This window comes from Tuber melanosporum, assembly GCF_000151645.1.
Source record: "Tuber melanosporum whole genome shotgun sequence assembly, scaffold_1, strain Mel28".
Classification (NCBI taxonomy): Eukaryota; Fungi; Ascomycota; class Pezizomycetes; order Pezizales; family Tuberaceae; genus Tuber; species Tuber melanosporum.
The window spans coordinates 2470145-2486805 of record NW_003298755.1 but is presented as its reverse complement, the minus strand read 5'-3'; the positions used below and the strand labels follow the sequence as shown (position 1 = coordinate 2486805).

The following is a 16661-nucleotide window of genomic DNA, read 5'->3' as shown; positions in this document are numbered from 1 at the left end:
AAAAAAAAAAAAAAAAAGCCCGAATTGTAAACACCGCCCTTTCCCCCGAAATCCCCCGGGTCACAGAATCCGAGTAAGCATGCCATAGTCTAAATACAGTAGAGCCTTCGATGGCGACCGCCACGATAGGGCAACCGTCGCTTTTGGTTTGCCTCTCGGCTCACGGTAAGTTTCCCGGTTCTCGACCGCAGTGTTTACTACAGTCTACCGGCACTGCAGTTTGGTACCGTACAATTTACATGGAGGCAAAACCAAAGTGACGATTGCCCCATCCGACATTCCCCTACACCCTACAGAAAAAATTGCCTGACACCGGTAGTCTACTCGTACAATACTGTGCCAATCTACCGTAGTCTACTCGAGTACGAGTATGATACTGTAAATTTACAATTCCACCCGACTCATGCCCCTCACACAACCCAAATCATCCCCCTTTTCCTTCTGTTTTCTTTTTTGCTTTTCCACTCTCAAAGATCTTTCTTTGCTTCTCCCCCTTTCGCAATCGCGTCATCCCTGTCTTTCCCTGCGCCTGTGATCTCTACAGGGCGTATACTAACCCGATAGCCGGGCACCGTCTCCAACACTGCCGCATCCAGGTCCCACCCAGCTCCCTTCAACCTCCCTAGCATAGGCGTGAAGGACATGCCTATATCGTCCAATGATCTCCTGACAGTATCCAGTAACGCCTGCTGAGATGGCCTGTTTGAATTGTCGGCCCCTTCCTTGGGCCAGTGGTGGCGTATCTCCCTAGCCAGGACAAGGGCGTGCACCCATGATTTGAGCTGTTCCTCGGGGCTAACCTTCTCCTTGAGACATATCGTGACCAAGCGTCTCTGAACATCGTACCACAGTAGGTATTTCTCGTTCTGGAATACGCTCGCGAGTTCGACGGGGCTGACGCCCTCCCCCTCCCCCTCCTTCTTGCGCTCCGGAGATTGACGAAGCGAGCGGATCAGCGCCGTCAACTTGACGCCGATTTCGGCGTTTCCAAGAACCCCAGATCCACCCCATCTCAAAACCCCATCCTTCTCGAAAATTCGCTCGTGTCGCGCAGCCTGCCGGGGCGTCAATATTTCTCCGGTATCGAAGAAGGCCGAACAAACGATGTTGGCCCTCTGGCGGTTCAGTGTACGAAGCGCTACGGCAGTCACAGCCTTAAAATTGGTGCCTAGGTGAACCGCCTGGAGAAGCGTCAAGGATATCCATGTTGCCCACGTGGAGGAAATATGCGATACGACAAAGCTGCCTGCCTACACCGGAGATTCCAGGAACAAGGAATCACAGTCAGACCCGTCAAATCGAAGCATAACAAAGCATTCCAATCAAACTTTAACGCAGCCTCATGAGTCGAGATGTAAAAAGTCCCACAGCCAAGACCTTCAAAGTGGCAAAGAAGAGTGAAAAAAAAAAATTTAGGCAAAATGGCTTTGCGGCTCCTCACGGTATAACTAGTATCATAGGTGCAGTCGGTAGGTGACGTGACCAGTTACTCGGACCGCCCCCACTGCGATTAACTGGGAAAAAGAGCCGGATCATCTACAAGCTAGCGGAGCGGAGAAGAACAGGAAGTAAATGATGGGCAGTGATTTGATAAAAGGCACCTTAACAGCGAAAGAAGAAAGAAACCCTTACCAGCATTCCCATCAAACCAATCACCGTTTCTTGACTCGAATCCTTGACGTTTCACAAGATCAGCAAATCCTACCCCATACCAAAATATTCCACCCGCATCCGCCTGCTCAATTTCGGGGTGTAAGAACAGAGGGTCGAAGCCCTCCCTACCTTGGCATTCAACTCCCCCACGTTCCCACTACGAGCAAAGTGCACACTTAAGCTCGCCTTTGAGCCCCCACCAGCCACTCCGCAGGCTGCCCTCAGGGACCCTGAACAACACAGCATTAAGATCCGGACAGATCTTGGGAACGCTGGCGAAAGGCAGTCCAAGATCATGGCTGAATCGTTGAACACATCCGCTGCCAGGCGGTAGCGTTTGGTTTCCGCCTCCAACGCCGGGCCAAATCGGTGGGCGAATAATATCGTCGCCAACCGACTTACGCAGTCTAACAGGCTATGCATCAGATGTTGGTGATGGTGGTGACGACGATAAACAGCCCTCCTTGCGGAAAAGCAAACATGATACCAAACTCACCCTGAGCAATCGTCAGCAGCAAAGCACCAGTAGCGGAAGCATTCGCATCCCTAAAACTTTTAGTTAGCACGACCGGATCATCTACAATAGCTGGCTGACTGGCTGGAATGGCGAATGTGGTGTAGCTACCCGACGCCGAATCCTAATTGTATATCCGTCACAGACCAAGTGTTAGAAACGATGCGTAACGCCCTCCCGTATTAATTAAGGAGGGGTGGTAAGGGAGGGAGGGGCCATTTTGGTCATTCACCCTCAAGGACAGCTCTCGAACTCAATAGGCCAGCGATAGATGAGGAGAAGGCCTGCAAAGAATCCTGACAATACATGTTTTAGCCTTGCCGTTATATGATAATGGAGGTTCAAATTTCTTCATAACAAATGTCTCACATATATCTGGTATCTATCCCGAATTAGAAGCAAGAGGAACAATGTTAAGTTAGCTATTTGTTTCCCTCACACACATGCTCTCACTCACTCATCCATCACTCAAAGGAGGGAGGGGAAAAGAATGGAAGCTCTCAAATCACTGTTACTCATTCCCTGCACAACGGCGATATAATTGAACCGCGGCGTAAGATGGGGACCGGAGGAAGGGGGCTCATTCCAGTGGCAGCATCAGCAGCGCCAATGGTACCGCGGGATACGCAAGACATACTGGTGGGCAAGCACGCCTTACACACAGACCAACCAGCCAGCCCAATAAAGCCACACTTTCACCGCCAACTGAACAAAAAAACAGCCGTGAACAAAGCTTCGAGAAGGAATACCGTAGAGCCCCCGCCTTACGAGGAGCAGGGCAGGGGGGCCACGAAGGGATGATTCCGAAAAAGCAAAATCGTAAAACAGGAAATCATAAGAAAACAAAATGAAATGAAATACGATATTCTTCTTCCCTATGACTTACCCAATATAATCCTCCGACACACTCGCGGGATAGCCCGCCGGAAGGAACACGTTGACAAGATCCAACAAATAATCAACACCACGAGCACGACTACCACGACTCCTCTCCGGAACCTAACAGACAATCATGCCGGAGATGCGTTAACCCCTATTCATGATATTACTCCGCCGTTGTTGTAACCTTCGTCTTCCTCGTCGCGAGGGCGCCACGACTGGGGGGGGGGGAGGGGAGAGAAAACAGATAAGCCGAAAACTCACGATGACTTCAACCCCATCTCCACCCCCACCGGGTACATACGTGGCGGTTGCGGTGATCCTCCCTGACTCGTCGCGCTCGTAGAATTCGATTCCGGAAGTCTTAGGGGCCATTCCCGACGAATTTTTTTTCTTCTTTAGATTTCTCCGGTGTGTTGCTATGATGTGCAGGTGTAGACTATAGACTACTGCTCGAGTATGTTGTTGTTGTTGCGATGATCGATGTTGGGCGCGAAAGTCGACGGCGGTTAGGGTGCCGGCACTGTGCTTGCTTTGCTTTGCCTTCCCTGCCAAACTGGATTCCCCACGCGTCATGAGAGAAATGCGACTCAACGCACGGACCAGCAGCCATTTTCCGCTTCTCCCTTCACATGTGCCTTCACCGTGTTGGATAGATTGGTGTGGGTGTGATAAGCTTTTCTTTGTCTTTCCTGATTGTTATCATACCGGTATTGCATCCCCTTTACTCGAGTATCTCCTTCTCTGCGGTGCAGGTGCAGGTGCAAATGATAGAATTTACAAAGCCATTCCCAAACTTTTGTTTTTTGATATATATACAATTGTAAAAAGGCCTACAGGTGAGCCCGGAAAAAAAAAAAAGTAACCCGCCAGCAAGCCCGAGACACAGAGAAAAAAAGACGCAACAGTTCCGGTCCCCCTCCCGGGAAAGAAAAAAAATATAATCCACATTCCGATGTAAGGAAAAAAGGAAAATGTGAAGAAGAAAACAGGATGATAGGAAACCACCGCATGATACCGAATGTGAAGGAAAGGTGACGGAAAGTGAATACCGTAATAAAGTAGAGGATAGGGTTTTGGTGTAACTTCGGACCCTAGACCATTCATAGGTTCCCAGCATCCCACAGTGCCACCATATCCGGTCGGTCACTCCATCCACCCACCCCGTCCTGCAACCAGATTTGCCCGTTCATGCTACCGTGTTGTACGTGTACCGTGACCCTGACCCCTATTGTACCCCACTACCCACATACTCGCTCGATTCATCCACCAGCCCACGCCCATTGTGATATCATACAATCGCCTCTCGCTCTTCCGGTGAACAAGGAAAAGGAAAAAAAAAAAGAAAGGAAAAAAAAGAAACCGAGGTAAATTATGAATGTTTGTTGTGTCGTCGTATCAGGGAATAAGAAAGGGGCATATTAATTGATTATGCCATCGCGGCCCCGCCGCTCTCGATGACCTCCATTTCCTCCTTGCTCAACGTCAGGCGCCAGAATCGTGGGGGCAGTTCGCTCCTGTCGAAAACCTGACCCTTGCCGGGCGAAATGCTGGTTGCCGTCGCTGCCTTGTAACCGCCCAGGGGCCCGTGCTGTTGTGCCTTCTTGCGGTATTCGGCGAACGAGTTTGGTAGCGCCTTGGTTGCCGCGGGGTGAGGACGCGGAGTGTGATCGATGGATTCTGTAGGGAAATTTTCATGTTAGCATCTCCCCCCCAGCTGCAAGCACCATGCGGGCATGCCCCGCACGGAAACCCTTTGTGCCACACGTACCAGGGATTGAGCGCTTCCCCAGAAACTGGATAAGGGGGGTGCGTCCGGCGGTTGAGGCACGGAGGGCTTGAGATGCGCTCATTGTGATGTTTTGCTTTCTTTTCGGGGCCCTGATTAGTGTTTTGTTCGCGGCCTAGTAGGGGATATGGATTATGTACCGGTACTATGCCTTTGCGAACGAGCGGCTCGACGGGGGGAGAGAGAGGAGAAGTGGTTCTTATCAAAGTGCTGAGGAGCAGGAGGATGGCGAATGGCCCGGGTGATGACGAGGGGTGGTGTGTCGCGATATTTCGGGATGATGGATGGCTATTATTTATTTCCTCCAGCTGTTGGCTTGTGAGGATAGGCTCTTCGGGAATCAATTTTGTGGGGAAGACTCTTGTGACTGGTGGTGGATGGCAGTAGCGTACGAGTAGATTGTGGTTGATATCGCTTCGGGCGTTCCCGGTTGCATATGTTTTCTCGACCTAATGCACCAACGGAAGTGGTGTCACTGCCAATTATTGATCGTCACCGTTATCTATTTCTTTCGCTCTCTCAACACCAAAACCCCGAGTATTGTAAAAGGCGAGATCAGGCAACCCAACACGCGATCAATTGGCTTCTAGACAACTGTAGAACGGATCAACTACGATGGGAGAATTTTTCTCCCCTTTATACACACGTCTTATCGGTGGTTCTTTCACTTTTTACTTTTTTTTCCCTTTTCTTCCCGAGGGTTCTGGCGGTCTCCGCATTCCTGTCTTCAGCTCCGGACCGTTTCGTTAAGTTACTGGGGAGCGGGTTTTCCGTTCTCTCCCCTCCACCCTATCGCCCTATATCTCGTGTTCCTCATGTACGGGTGTAGTATTTCTTGCTTTTTGGCCCCCTTCTGGACCACGATGGACTTGGAAACCAGGTCGTGGCCCAGTCTTCCCACGGATCGAAACATCGCGAAACCGGCTGATCGGCTCGGTGCCATCATAAGGAGAAACAACAGCGAGAAGAAAAGTACTGTATTCGTACAAAAAGAAAACAGACCGAGCATCTCCTCGGGAAACCATCGAAGTAATAGTTTTGGTGTGACGAAAGCGTGCCTTTTAGTGTTCTTTTTACCTACACCAATACCTCCCTTCCGGGCCATTTTCTTTCCGTGACAAAGAGAATTTACCCTTTACGACCTGACCAGCAGATAAGGAAATGCAGGCCCTGATTGGTCGAGCGAGCCAGAAAAAAAACCAAAAACTCACCTCAAACGGAATGGTAATTAACCAATCCCATTAAAGAGCACACGAGCTGGTTGGTTTGCACGTTCGCGATGCATGGGTATTAATATGGGTAGAAGTTTTTGCTTATTGGAAAATGCAGGGTTTGAGGCAGAAGGCGACGGGAGGGAGGGAGAGTTTTCGAAATACAACTTGACCACCACCACTCGCCAGGAGCCCCAGGTCATCATAGTCACTATCATACCTACTCATACAGCCGTATACCACCAGCTAGTACGCTCGGGGGAGGGGGGTCCCTAAAAATCGGAAACAGCTCGAGCAGTTGGGTGGCGATCTATGGGTTATTTGATCGGACGATCATGTTGTGCGGAAGGAGATACACTGTTACAGAAGTCAAAAACCCAGACCAGCTGCTTTGAAGTTGCACCCAATGAACAAGTGAGAATCCAGGGAGTTTAGAGGGAATTTCCGTTATCTTAATGAGCTTGTATAAAATTGGGCTATTTTTGGTTCCGATTTTACACTTTCTATTTGTTATTGCCATGTTGTTCTTGGGACACCATAACCGGCACCTAATAGCTACAGTACCAGCTACTCCCAGTTGCTACTGTCTCCAAAAACCTCCAGTTTCCAAGTTGGTTACAGTTTCGGACCCCGGCCACCGGAACAAGGATCTTGCTAGTTTCCGGTTTTTGATGACCCCCCGAGTGGAGCACTCGAATACCGGTATTACAAGCTCCGTAGCTATAGCTACAGTAGCTACAGTAGCTAGCTAGCTACCGATAGCTCTGACGACGACGACAAAGGAGAAGCTAGGAAGTGAACGCTGGCATTCCCGGCATTATCTGCTGTCTCCCTGCTGGGCCGCCAAATAAACCCAAGACCGAACGCAGGTAAAGCAGGTAGGCAATGCTAGATCCCCTCCTCTCTACTCGAGTACGTACAGTGCTCGGGCACTGGTGCGGGAACGCCCCATCGCCTACCGGGCATTTCAAAGGTGTGAGGTTGGTGGAAGAGAGAAGGGCCGTACGGTAGTGGAAGGAGGAAAGAAAAAGAAAAAAAGCAATCCTTCTGGTTGCCCTAGGAGCCATCCTGATACCAATGCTTTTCCATGATCACCATTGTTCGGTAACCAAGAAAACCAACGACGCACTGCCCCCCCAGCTTTCGCCAAGTGTGGTGAACAGCTTACGGTTCCATGCAGCAACTCGTGCATTTCCACCCTACGGTCTACCATACCGGTACCACTACCATGACCCTTAGAGTTGTTGCTTCACGCGTAGCATAGGTCATGCATTGCATGAGGCCGCACCCTTTCCTTTCCTTTCACTTCCACCCTTCCTTCTTTCTGCCAATCTTACCATACTCGAGTACATTCCTTGTCACTTTATGGTCGAATTGGTAAGACTGCATAGAGTGCGGCTCATGCATGGCACACGACTCGTCGTACTTGACAAGTGAGGGGGATAAAAAAGGGCAAAAAAAAACAAAGCCCTTCCCCTTCTTTATTATCCCCATGGACTGATGAGACATGCAGATGCCGGACATTCCATTAAAGGAAAGTGGAATACCTCTTTAGGAGAACTATCACGATGCACGAGCATGTTACTACAGTAGGGGAGATGTTTTCGTGCGAAACGGGGTTTATTTTGCTGGTCAACTATCCACGCCATTCCCTGTGCGAAAAAAAAACATCTCCCCGAGATTGACACTTGTATCCATCCAATTACTCCACGCCGAGCTTGTATGCTGCTGACTAATCATTATCCTCCAGCGGACGCATATTATCTTCGGAAGGTGCGAAATCTGCATGTCTCACCCGGTGAGGGGATGATAATACTACTGTCACCAATCAAAAATAACTGAACACGTCCATGAGAAAGAATTCGCCAACCGACCAAGACGGACAACAGTACCGTAAGTGAGGGTCTTAATCGTGAATAAGTCCTCATCACCATCCGCCGCCCTAATGCTTCATGGAAGTCGCCTTGAAATCGAATCAAACCTAACCTAACGGTACTCCTCCACAACACACCGTGGTACGGTACCCTTACCTTCAGTTTTCTTTGTTTTCGACAGGTAACAAAACCTCCTTACTTCCCGGCTTGCACAAGGTGCAGCAACGGGTCCTTGTCTTCTGCCCCCACGGGCCAATGGCGGTAACTGGAGGGGGGGAGAAGAGAATGGAGGGAATAACTCTCAGGTTTATGTTGTCTGTGAAACATTAATCCTTCCTCGGTATGCGTTGCGTACTACCGTTACCCTATCATACCACGACATGATAACCGGTTGCAAGTATTACGGTAACTTACGAGTGCAAACATGTAGACATCCATGTGCAGGAGGGGGGGCCCGGCTTGGAGAAAGTGGCACGAGGAGGAGGAAGAACAGGGGTTGTTGAGGGCAGCGTATGTAAAAGAGCTTTTTTGATTTGAACAAAATTTAATGAATGTTCTCATCCAGCAGTTTATTCCTCTTCTTTGGCATTGACTAAGATCACGTCTCTCTCGGATGCACGAGTATCTGTACTCGTAACAAAGCACCACTATTTTATCCCAGACCCCTGTAACTTATTCTCTTACGGTATCATAATACCTACCGGTATTCTGTAGGAACCCATCTTGGGAGGCAAGGCAACTGTGCAATATAATACCGCGCTGAGAGCTGTCGTGGAAGATTGAACTGCGCAGTAGTCTACGGGTAGGAACACACATTTGAACAAGGCTATCAAAATCATAATTACCCTAAGGCATCATCATGTACTGTACTGTACTATACATATCTGTAAGAAGCGTGGATATAACAGAAAAAGTGGTAGTTTCCAACCACACCCACCTTGTCCAACAAGGAAGAAGAGGGCTGAAAGAAGAAGAAAATCATGAAGCCATCACAACAAAGTTTTTTTCTTTTCTCTTTCTATACAGATAATAATATATTAAAGAGTAGGGCATTCGTCGGTAGTTTCATAAAGTTACCGTTATTATTCTTTTGCCGCAAAGAAAGAAAAATTCAAAACCTCGAACCACACAGCCTTCTCCATATTAACTTGGTACGATACGCTATCAATCCGCTCGGGCGAAAAGGAAGCGGGGGAGGGAGAAAAAAATGAAAGGGAAGAAGCGTGCCAAGGATCACATTTTTCCGATTGAGTGGTTTCTTCTTCTTCTCCATTAATTTATTTATGGGAATTAAATCAACTTACGATATCGTTTTTACTTTTTTTCATCTTTTCTTTTTCTTCCTCAACTTTTTTGTTGCTTTCTAGAAAATCTGTTTCAGGGTTGTTTGGATCGGGTGGTTGGACAAGTTCTGGGCAGGAAGTGGTCCGCTCGTTGCTACTGACTTTGCGCTTGTTCTGCACGGTACCGTACCGGTTATGAAAATTCGTTACACTGCAGTTTATCACCTTTCTTTTCTTTTCTTTTCTTCTCCCTAAACTTATCTCGCCGTTCACCTCTGTGTCGCTTTTTTTGTTTCCCGTGTAGAACTAGATGGGGTTGAAACGGATTGGTCCTCTGTGCTGTGATGTGTACTCAGTAGATCCTCGTATCATACCCGTGGGTAATCCATCACCATCACATCATGACCACGCCGGCCAGGTAACTCCAACTGCTCGAGTAGAATGTTTTTTTATCCCCTATTTACCGGTATTATTATATCCGTGACTGTGACGAAATGTGTCGATTGGTGTTTTCGTGTCGAAATCCACGAGGACGTGAGAAAGGAGATGAGGTAGATGGTACAAGTACGGGTACAAAAGCACAGGTAACGTAAGATCCCTCCTGGCATGAAAAGTCTCCCTTCATATCTGGTCTAACGTAAGATTTAGGTAACGCCTTTTCTTCTTACCCTTCCTTCCCTACACAGTAATCATAGAGTGTCACTCGAGATACTCACCTTGCCCACCATCATATGATTAACACCCGAACCACCCACCTTTCTGCCACCATGCATAAGGAAAGCGGGGCCCCCCCCCGAAAAAAAAAAGGGCGCAAGTTGCACGAGATGGCCAGGAGCACCGAGAAAGCACCCCACTAAATTTACCGGTGCCGTAAACTAGGGATTCCTTTGTTCTTATTGGAGGAAAGCACGGTCGAGACCGCATTCTACCTAGGAGGGTAAACAACACCTCCTATCCAAGTGGGTCCCCCCCGCAGACCCTCGGGGTCAGAGACGTTTGCGGCGTCGGCAGGGCCGCTATCAGAAGGCCTCGGCCATGCCCCTTCAATCCAAGCATTCCTCTAGCCTTTCAGCCAAAACTCCGTGAAATCCGGCGCACGAGCGAGGGGGTCCCTTCGCCCCATATTCGGGACCTCACGCCCGAACCAAAGAGGGCGATAGTGTCGCCACTTGAGGAAAATCTTAGCTAACTCCTTGGGGTAATAAATCCCATAGAGTAACCAAACTACGCCTTTACTCGTATGGGGTCTGGCTTTTGAAGATGAGAGGACAAAATAGGCACTAAAAGGTCGTGAAACTCGGGAAGGGCGAAGGGATAGTACCTACAACCCGAGGATCCGGGCTCGGAGGGACGGGTGGGCCCCTCCGCACCTTTCGGATGCCAGCGCCGGGAAATACACTCGAGTACCGTGGAAGAGAGTGAAAGCCTTGCACATTTTACGAAAGAATTTCTCAACTTTTGGTGATGAGAGGACTCTGATAGTCCGAAGGTTGCACTACTGCATGTGCACATATACTTTCACTAGGGGTGTAATATTCCGGGTGCATCTGTGTGCCAAGAAGACTCAGAAGATCTCTCGAAGCACTGCCCCGTTCCGGGATTGGAGAGAAGAAAAAAATCTGAAGCTTACCCAAGTTCTCGGGTTAATTTCATAGATTTTTTAATCTTCTTATCTTCAGGAGATAGAGAAACTGCTGGATTTCTGCAAAGTTTTGGAAGTTCGTTGCAGTGTGAAACCCTCTGGGTGGTACAGGTATCATAAATCTCAGACAAGGGTGGTAGCGCAGAAATCTCGAACGATTGAACTGTGAGTCAAGTTAGCTGTCCAAAAATTTCCTTCTCCAAAGAGGGGGCGAAAGACACAGCAAGGTGAGTTCGTTGAGCCCTCTGAGAGACATAGCGCACGGTTCAATTATTTAAGATCATCCGAGATCCGAAAGGTTTTTTGCGACAAGAAAAAGAAAAGGTCATGTCTTTTCCACATGTCACGCATACCAGTATCATACAAATACGGTAGCAAAGACGAAACTAGTCCATGGCAAGTTAGTCAGTTGCACAAGCACAAATAAGACACCAGTCAGTCAACCAGAAACGTGTAGGTTGTTTCGTAGGGGTATGAGGTGAAGAAGCCCCGTCTGGAACTTCGGTTCGTGCCGGCTGCCCTATGATGATATTAAACGCCCAATGGTGCAAGCATCAGGGAGGGAAGGTCTAGAATATCGGATATCATACCGAATCACTCGTGGCGCGAGTCCGTTTGCATCGTGGGGTAACTTACCGCACTGCGCACTGTCTAGGAATAGGTAGAGTACCGGTGCCGGGATATTACCGCATCAAACGAGTACGATACGGGTACGAGGAGAACCCGGGAACGGAGGACAGGGTTGAGGAATGAGGGACGGGGATGTCTTCTCGTCCTCTTGTCTTCTCGGTTGGAGGGCCGTTTCGCGAGCCGCGTGTTGAAGTTTCTGGAATCTCTTCTCCTGCCTGATGATGCCGGACTGAGGCCGCTGAACCTTTCGTCTGCCATTCCCGGGGGTATCCAGGAATTCGGCTGCCGGCTTGGCAGCACGACGAGGATACTATACAATCTTGTACTCCCCACCTGTCTACCTGCCCTTCATCCGGAGAGGGTAAAAAAGGAAACGTATGATAGAAGCCTCTACGAGTACCGGGAACAAGTGTTCTTTAGATACCCACGCATTTTTTGCCATAATTTGCGAATCCCTGTTTTTAGGTATATGATACTGTACTCGAGTACTTCTTGAGAAGTGTGCTTCTGCTTCTTCTATTGCTCCTGGGTACACGTCTTCCTGCCTGCCTGCTCCCTTGTAGCAGGGTTAACTTGCCTTGACTTACATGCCCGTAATTCTTTTAAAAACAACTCCCTTGCCCATTGTTCTGTTCATGGGTGCTCACACGGCCGAGTCCTTCCACTTTGTGGAACTGTGAAGGGCTCGCCCAATCACCACTATCATGCTGAGCTGATGAATTTCGACTCTCCCGCAAAGCACAACCCTGTTCCGGTAATATAAACATTCAAGGGTGATTCGCGCCTTTAAGGCGTCTCCGCTGCGCTGCGGCATTTTACTTTTTTATCGGGGACGTGATTTTGGTGGGCTGAGTGCGTACGGTACGTGTGCACGAGCCAGGTCCTCGATCGAGCATGCGCAGCGTTGCACTGATATGGTGTACATGTTTGGAGCCCCGATCCGAAAACATTGAGGTTAGGCTGGCCTATCGTATCATGTTATATTTTTTCTTCTTTCCCTTCTCACTGTACTGTGTAGTACTGTACATATGTGTACTGTACAATTCTGGAATCGTCCCCAGGCTAGGTATTCTAAGAGGATGAGGAATTGTGTTTGCCTGGATGGAGTTGTGTAGGGTATGCACAGTTGCGAGGCAACGGGGAAGGTCGCGATATATGTGCCGGATGTGTTTTTGGGAAATTTTTCCCATTGTCGTTTACCGTATTGGTATGCGGATGCGGGTGTGTGGGGTCACAGATAATCACTCAGTATGCTGGACTAGCTCCAGGCCTTTTTTTATGCACTTCACCTCGCCGAGGTGAAGCTTGGTGAACTTGTCGGGGTGGAGTAGACTGCACTAGCACTGCACTCGTATGGGAGATCGATTTGTGGCCTAACGCGCTTGTTTTAAAACCTTGTGGGAATACTCATCCCACGCGGAAAGAACCCGAGCACAGGGATCCAGAGGATATATGGCCAATCGCCCGTGCGTATCTACACGTGCGAACAGAGTTACACCCTCAATGTTCGGGAACTTGCCTGGGGCAAGTACGGGATGATGGGGTCCGTAGCGTGGAGAGAGTTTAGTCACTCCTGGCTCTCTGGCGACTGGGAATCATTTTGCTGCATGACGCGGTGCGGCACAAATGGGATGAGAAGGGGGAGTGGGTTCTTTGTCTCGCGCGGAAGATTGTAATCCCGCATGGAATCTTAGAGTTCGCTATCGAATTGTTAGCAGAGATGGCTGCATCAGCCCGACGACAGGTTTGGCTTGACAAGTTAGTAGAATTGCGAATATTACCAGTTGATGAGATCCGACATGTCCAGAGGGCTCAGGCTATACCATGTTAGGAAGCCGCTAATCTCTCTCTTGAGCTTTCGTCCCTAATCTCGGAGATTCGAGGCTTACCGGAGATAGTGAATTACTGGAGCTCTTGCGGTAGACTGCTATTTCCTCCCCTCCTATATATGGTGATACATGATAATGCATGCTTGTGGCGCTCAGGGCTTTATACTCTGCTCGAGTACCGGTACTCTAGCATACAGGTGCCCTGGGCGTGGTGCGCTGGCTTTTCATAACTCCCGTATCGTTCGGCGATAGGTCGAGATTATTGCTTATGATAGCCTCGGAGGGGTGTTTCAAAAAAATTCAAATTGGCGAGTTGCGACGGGATGAAGAGCGAGTTACTGCGCCCTCGAACGAACCTCCCATCCGTTCTCCGAGAGTGGGGGGATTTTTTTTTTTTGTTGAATCCTTCGATTGTTTAGGGGGATCCCCCTTCACCGGAAAATTCGAAAGATGTTCATCAACTTCATTCCCCCTTTAGTGAACTTGAGTATCTCTGCCTCGAGGCCCAAATCTCTCACTTTCGGGTCAATGTTCCTCCCTGTCAGAGGGTGGAGGAAATACCGTGATGCGATATAACGGTCAGTCAGGCCTTGCCTTTCGGCAGTACTTGTCCTAGGCAAGGAGTATTCGAAAATGCGAGCCGTGATATTGTCTGAGAGCTCAGCCACATACGGACTTTTTGCCATATATTTTGCGAGCCCCTGCTTTCGAATGCTACTTGCCTGGGACAAGTAACATGGTACATTAGCGGCGGTAGATAGATAGATATAGTGCGGAATCGTATCAAAGCCCGTCCACCAGGAGAAGGTGAGGACGGCAACAGGCTGAAAGTACCGGTACCGATATAGAATTGGCAGCGCGATAGGCTGTTTCCCTACGGGCATCGTTCAATGATGTAGGGAAAAAAGGAAAGAAAAAAGAGAAGGACCGGTGTTGGCAGCGAACATGAACGCACTCGTAGAAGATCTGTGCCAAGTGAAACGAAGTTTGTTAGAAATGACTCATCAATGGACGTGTTAGCGTTTCAGGTGTCAATGATTTTTCTACAGGCTCTCTCAGGACCGCCCATTTTAATCGGGAAATCTATCTACACATTTGAAAGCCGTGCTTCTTTGAGCTGTGTGGTTTTTAGCTGATCGCGTGGAATCTTGGTTGGAGGGGGTCTGCTCGTGGGCTACTACTGTGCCCGCACTTGGGCTGTTCTGACAACTGGGAGTCGTTGGTGAATGCTGCCCTTTCATGCCACCATGCATGGGTCTTCGGGGAGTTATATTTTGGGGGATAAGGGGAGAATTGAGATTGAACTCGGGTTGGATAACTCGCTTCAGCAGAATCGCCGGGAATTATAGTTGCCTGGTGCGTCTTCAAGAGTGAATAGCGCTCCCAATACCGAGTCGATCAATACCTATGCAAAAATCGGGGACCCTGGAAGGTATGATAGTACCGTCTTCGGCTGATCCGGCACGCTGGCTGGCCCGTTAGGTGAAAGGTTGCGGGTACTAGGGAGTTTGCATAGGGAGATCTAGGTGGTGGGGAAACAGGTTATTTTGAGTTAACCCAAAAGCCTTGGACACCCAGGTAGCAGGCGAGACCTGGGAAAAGTGTACGATAAAGTGTCAGTTTTCAGGTCTGGGGAATTTTGACAGATGCACACCGTTAAGTCAGCCACCAAATACTGAAAGCCAAGCTGGGAAGCCTTGAGATAGATTCCGCCGCCCGCCTTCCTCCGGCAAATCCAGGTCTCGACCCTACTCTCTCGGTGCTCCTTGTCTTCGGGTGTCGTCTTGAGCGACTGCAGTCCACGATTCCCGAGGAGCGCTAGGGTTACTTGACCTTTTTCTTGTGTAAAAGGTGTGTGGGGGGCATTGTATCATATGATAGCCGGAGACTGTTTCTCGGGGGTTGTTTTGTGAGCCTTTTCAGTTGTTTTTTGATGAGATACTCGTGCGCAAACTCTCTGATGTTTGCATAATCGCCCGAGCCGGTGGTTTTTCAGGAAGCAAAGGCTACGCACAAACTATAAGATACCAATTGCGATATAGTCCTCACCGCTACCCTAGGCGGTCAGAAAAGAGGGGGGGGGAAGAGTTCTTTCCATAAATTTATAAATTTCGAGAATGCATGAGCCTGTGTTGTCTAATATGATGCTAAAATATTATTATGTCTAAAGCACGCGTAAAAATTCATCGCGAGTGATGATACATGATTACTCCTAGCAAAATTTCGACCACGACAACATCATACTTCTATTTCACGAGGGGCTGTGGCAGGCCATAGAACTCTGTAGAGAGGGCACACTCACTTCTTCTCGTTTGTTTTTATCTTATTCAGCCGTTGCAGGTTGAGTGCGACTTATAATACCTCCCTCGGGAAGGGGAAAGGGCGGACTCAGGAATCGCAAAAGAGGAGACAGATAATATTGTCAAGGTGCGCGCCCAAGTTATCATATTATCAGAAACCCGGAATAAGTTGAATTCCAGTGCGCGCACCCACACCGTATCCAAATATTCCCCGATCGGCACGGTATCATATCCCGACAACCAAGTTACCGGGCGAGCGGTCATACCTGGCCGGTGAGTTGAATTCGAGCTCTCCTCGTGACCGGAATAAGCACAGCCACGCCTTTGCACTTCCCTATTTAAGCAAATGTGTCTCAGAATCTCAGAACTATTATCGATTGTATTGGGGGCCATGTTGTTGTACTCGTACTAGTTAAAGCTTTGGATCGGAGACTATGCGTAGTGCCGAGTATGTGAGTGTCTGCGATCTCTCGCTATCCGGGATGGATGAAAAAGTTGTATCATATCATAGTAATCTACAGGCATGCCTCTGGAAGAAGGTAGGGGGGCGGAGGAAGGATGACTCCTCGGAAAGGAAAAAGGAAAGAAAAAAAGAAAAAAAAGGAAAGTTATGAGTCATGGTATTTATGTTTCCCCAGTCCCAATATAGAGCGACATAGCCGAGAAACTATCATTCACCCCCTACATATCATACATCGAGCCATCACACCAATCTGGCACGGGGGGAGCGTTGTCCTATTGATGGAGTCCTTTTGTTCTTTCGAAACCTCCGCATCCAACACACTGCAACGGGCCCCCTCCAAACATACAGGGACTCCGCCTCTGGCAAGATTTCAGCCCGGATACTTGCAGCCAATCGATCGATCATGCGGAGCTCGCGTTCCTCGATTCGGTAGAATACAGTGCGCACACCCAAACATTACCATCACAAGAGATCACTCGCTAATTTTTTAATCCCCCTCACGGGAGAATAACCGATTAACTTATCCGGGGAGAGGTGGGTACTGTACTATTAAAAAAATCGGACGGTGTACGATATATACCTGGGGGGAGGTCG

The 16661-nt window shown here is 48.9% G+C and overlaps 2 protein-coding genes; both read right to left on the bottom strand.

Moving 5' to 3' along the window:
• Positions 1-370: 370 nt before the first annotated feature.
• Positions 371-3486, bottom strand: GSTUM_00004039001 (uncharacterized protein). XM_002835194.2 has 7 exons: positions 3311-3486; positions 2400-3166; positions 2279-2291; positions 2150-2199; positions 1783-2060; positions 1633-1674; positions 371-1250 (listed from the first exon to the last, which is right to left on the bottom strand). The coding sequence occupies exons 2-7, from the start codon at positions 2473-2475 to the stop codon at positions 468-470; spliced, it is 1242 nt and encodes a 413-aa protein (XP_002835240.1). The 5' UTR covers positions 2476-3166; positions 3311-3486; the 3' UTR covers positions 371-467.
• A 348-nt stretch (positions 3487-3834) lies between these two features.
• On the bottom strand, positions 3835-5420 carry GSTUM_00004037001 (uncharacterized protein). XM_002835193.2 has 3 exons: positions 4976-5420; positions 4818-4915; positions 3835-4726 (listed from the first exon to the last, which is right to left on the bottom strand). Exons 2-3 carry the CDS (start codon positions 4897-4899, stop codon positions 4476-4478), a joined length of 333 nt encoding a protein of 110 aa, XP_002835239.1. The 5' UTR covers positions 4900-4915; positions 4976-5420; the 3' UTR covers positions 3835-4475.
• Between the last annotated feature and the right edge of the window lie 11241 nt (positions 5421-16661).

Excerpts from the sequence above, each read along its gene's own strand:
- GSTUM_00004039001 (XM_002835194.2), bottom strand. The coding sequence starts at position 2,475 with ATGTATTGTCAGGATTCTTTGCAGGCCTTCTCCTCATCTATCGCTGGC. Across the intron at positions 2,061-2,149 it reads GCTGCTGACGATTGCTCAGG|ACTGCGTAAGTCGGTTGGCG; the intron begins GTGAGTTTGGTA and ends ATAGCCTGTTAG. Across the intron at positions 1,251-1,632 it reads TTGGTTTGATGGGAATGCTG|GCAGGCAGCTTTGTCGTATC; the intron begins GTAAGGGTTTCT and ends TCTCCGGTGTAG.
- GSTUM_00004037001 (XM_002835193.2), bottom strand. The coding sequence starts at position 4,899 with ATGAGCGCATCTCAAGCCCTCCGTGCCTCAACCGCCGGACGCACCCCC. Across the intron at positions 4,727-4,817 it reads GGGGAAGCGCTCAATCCCTG|AATCCATCGATCACACTCCG; the intron begins GTACGTGTGGCA and ends ATTTCCCTACAG.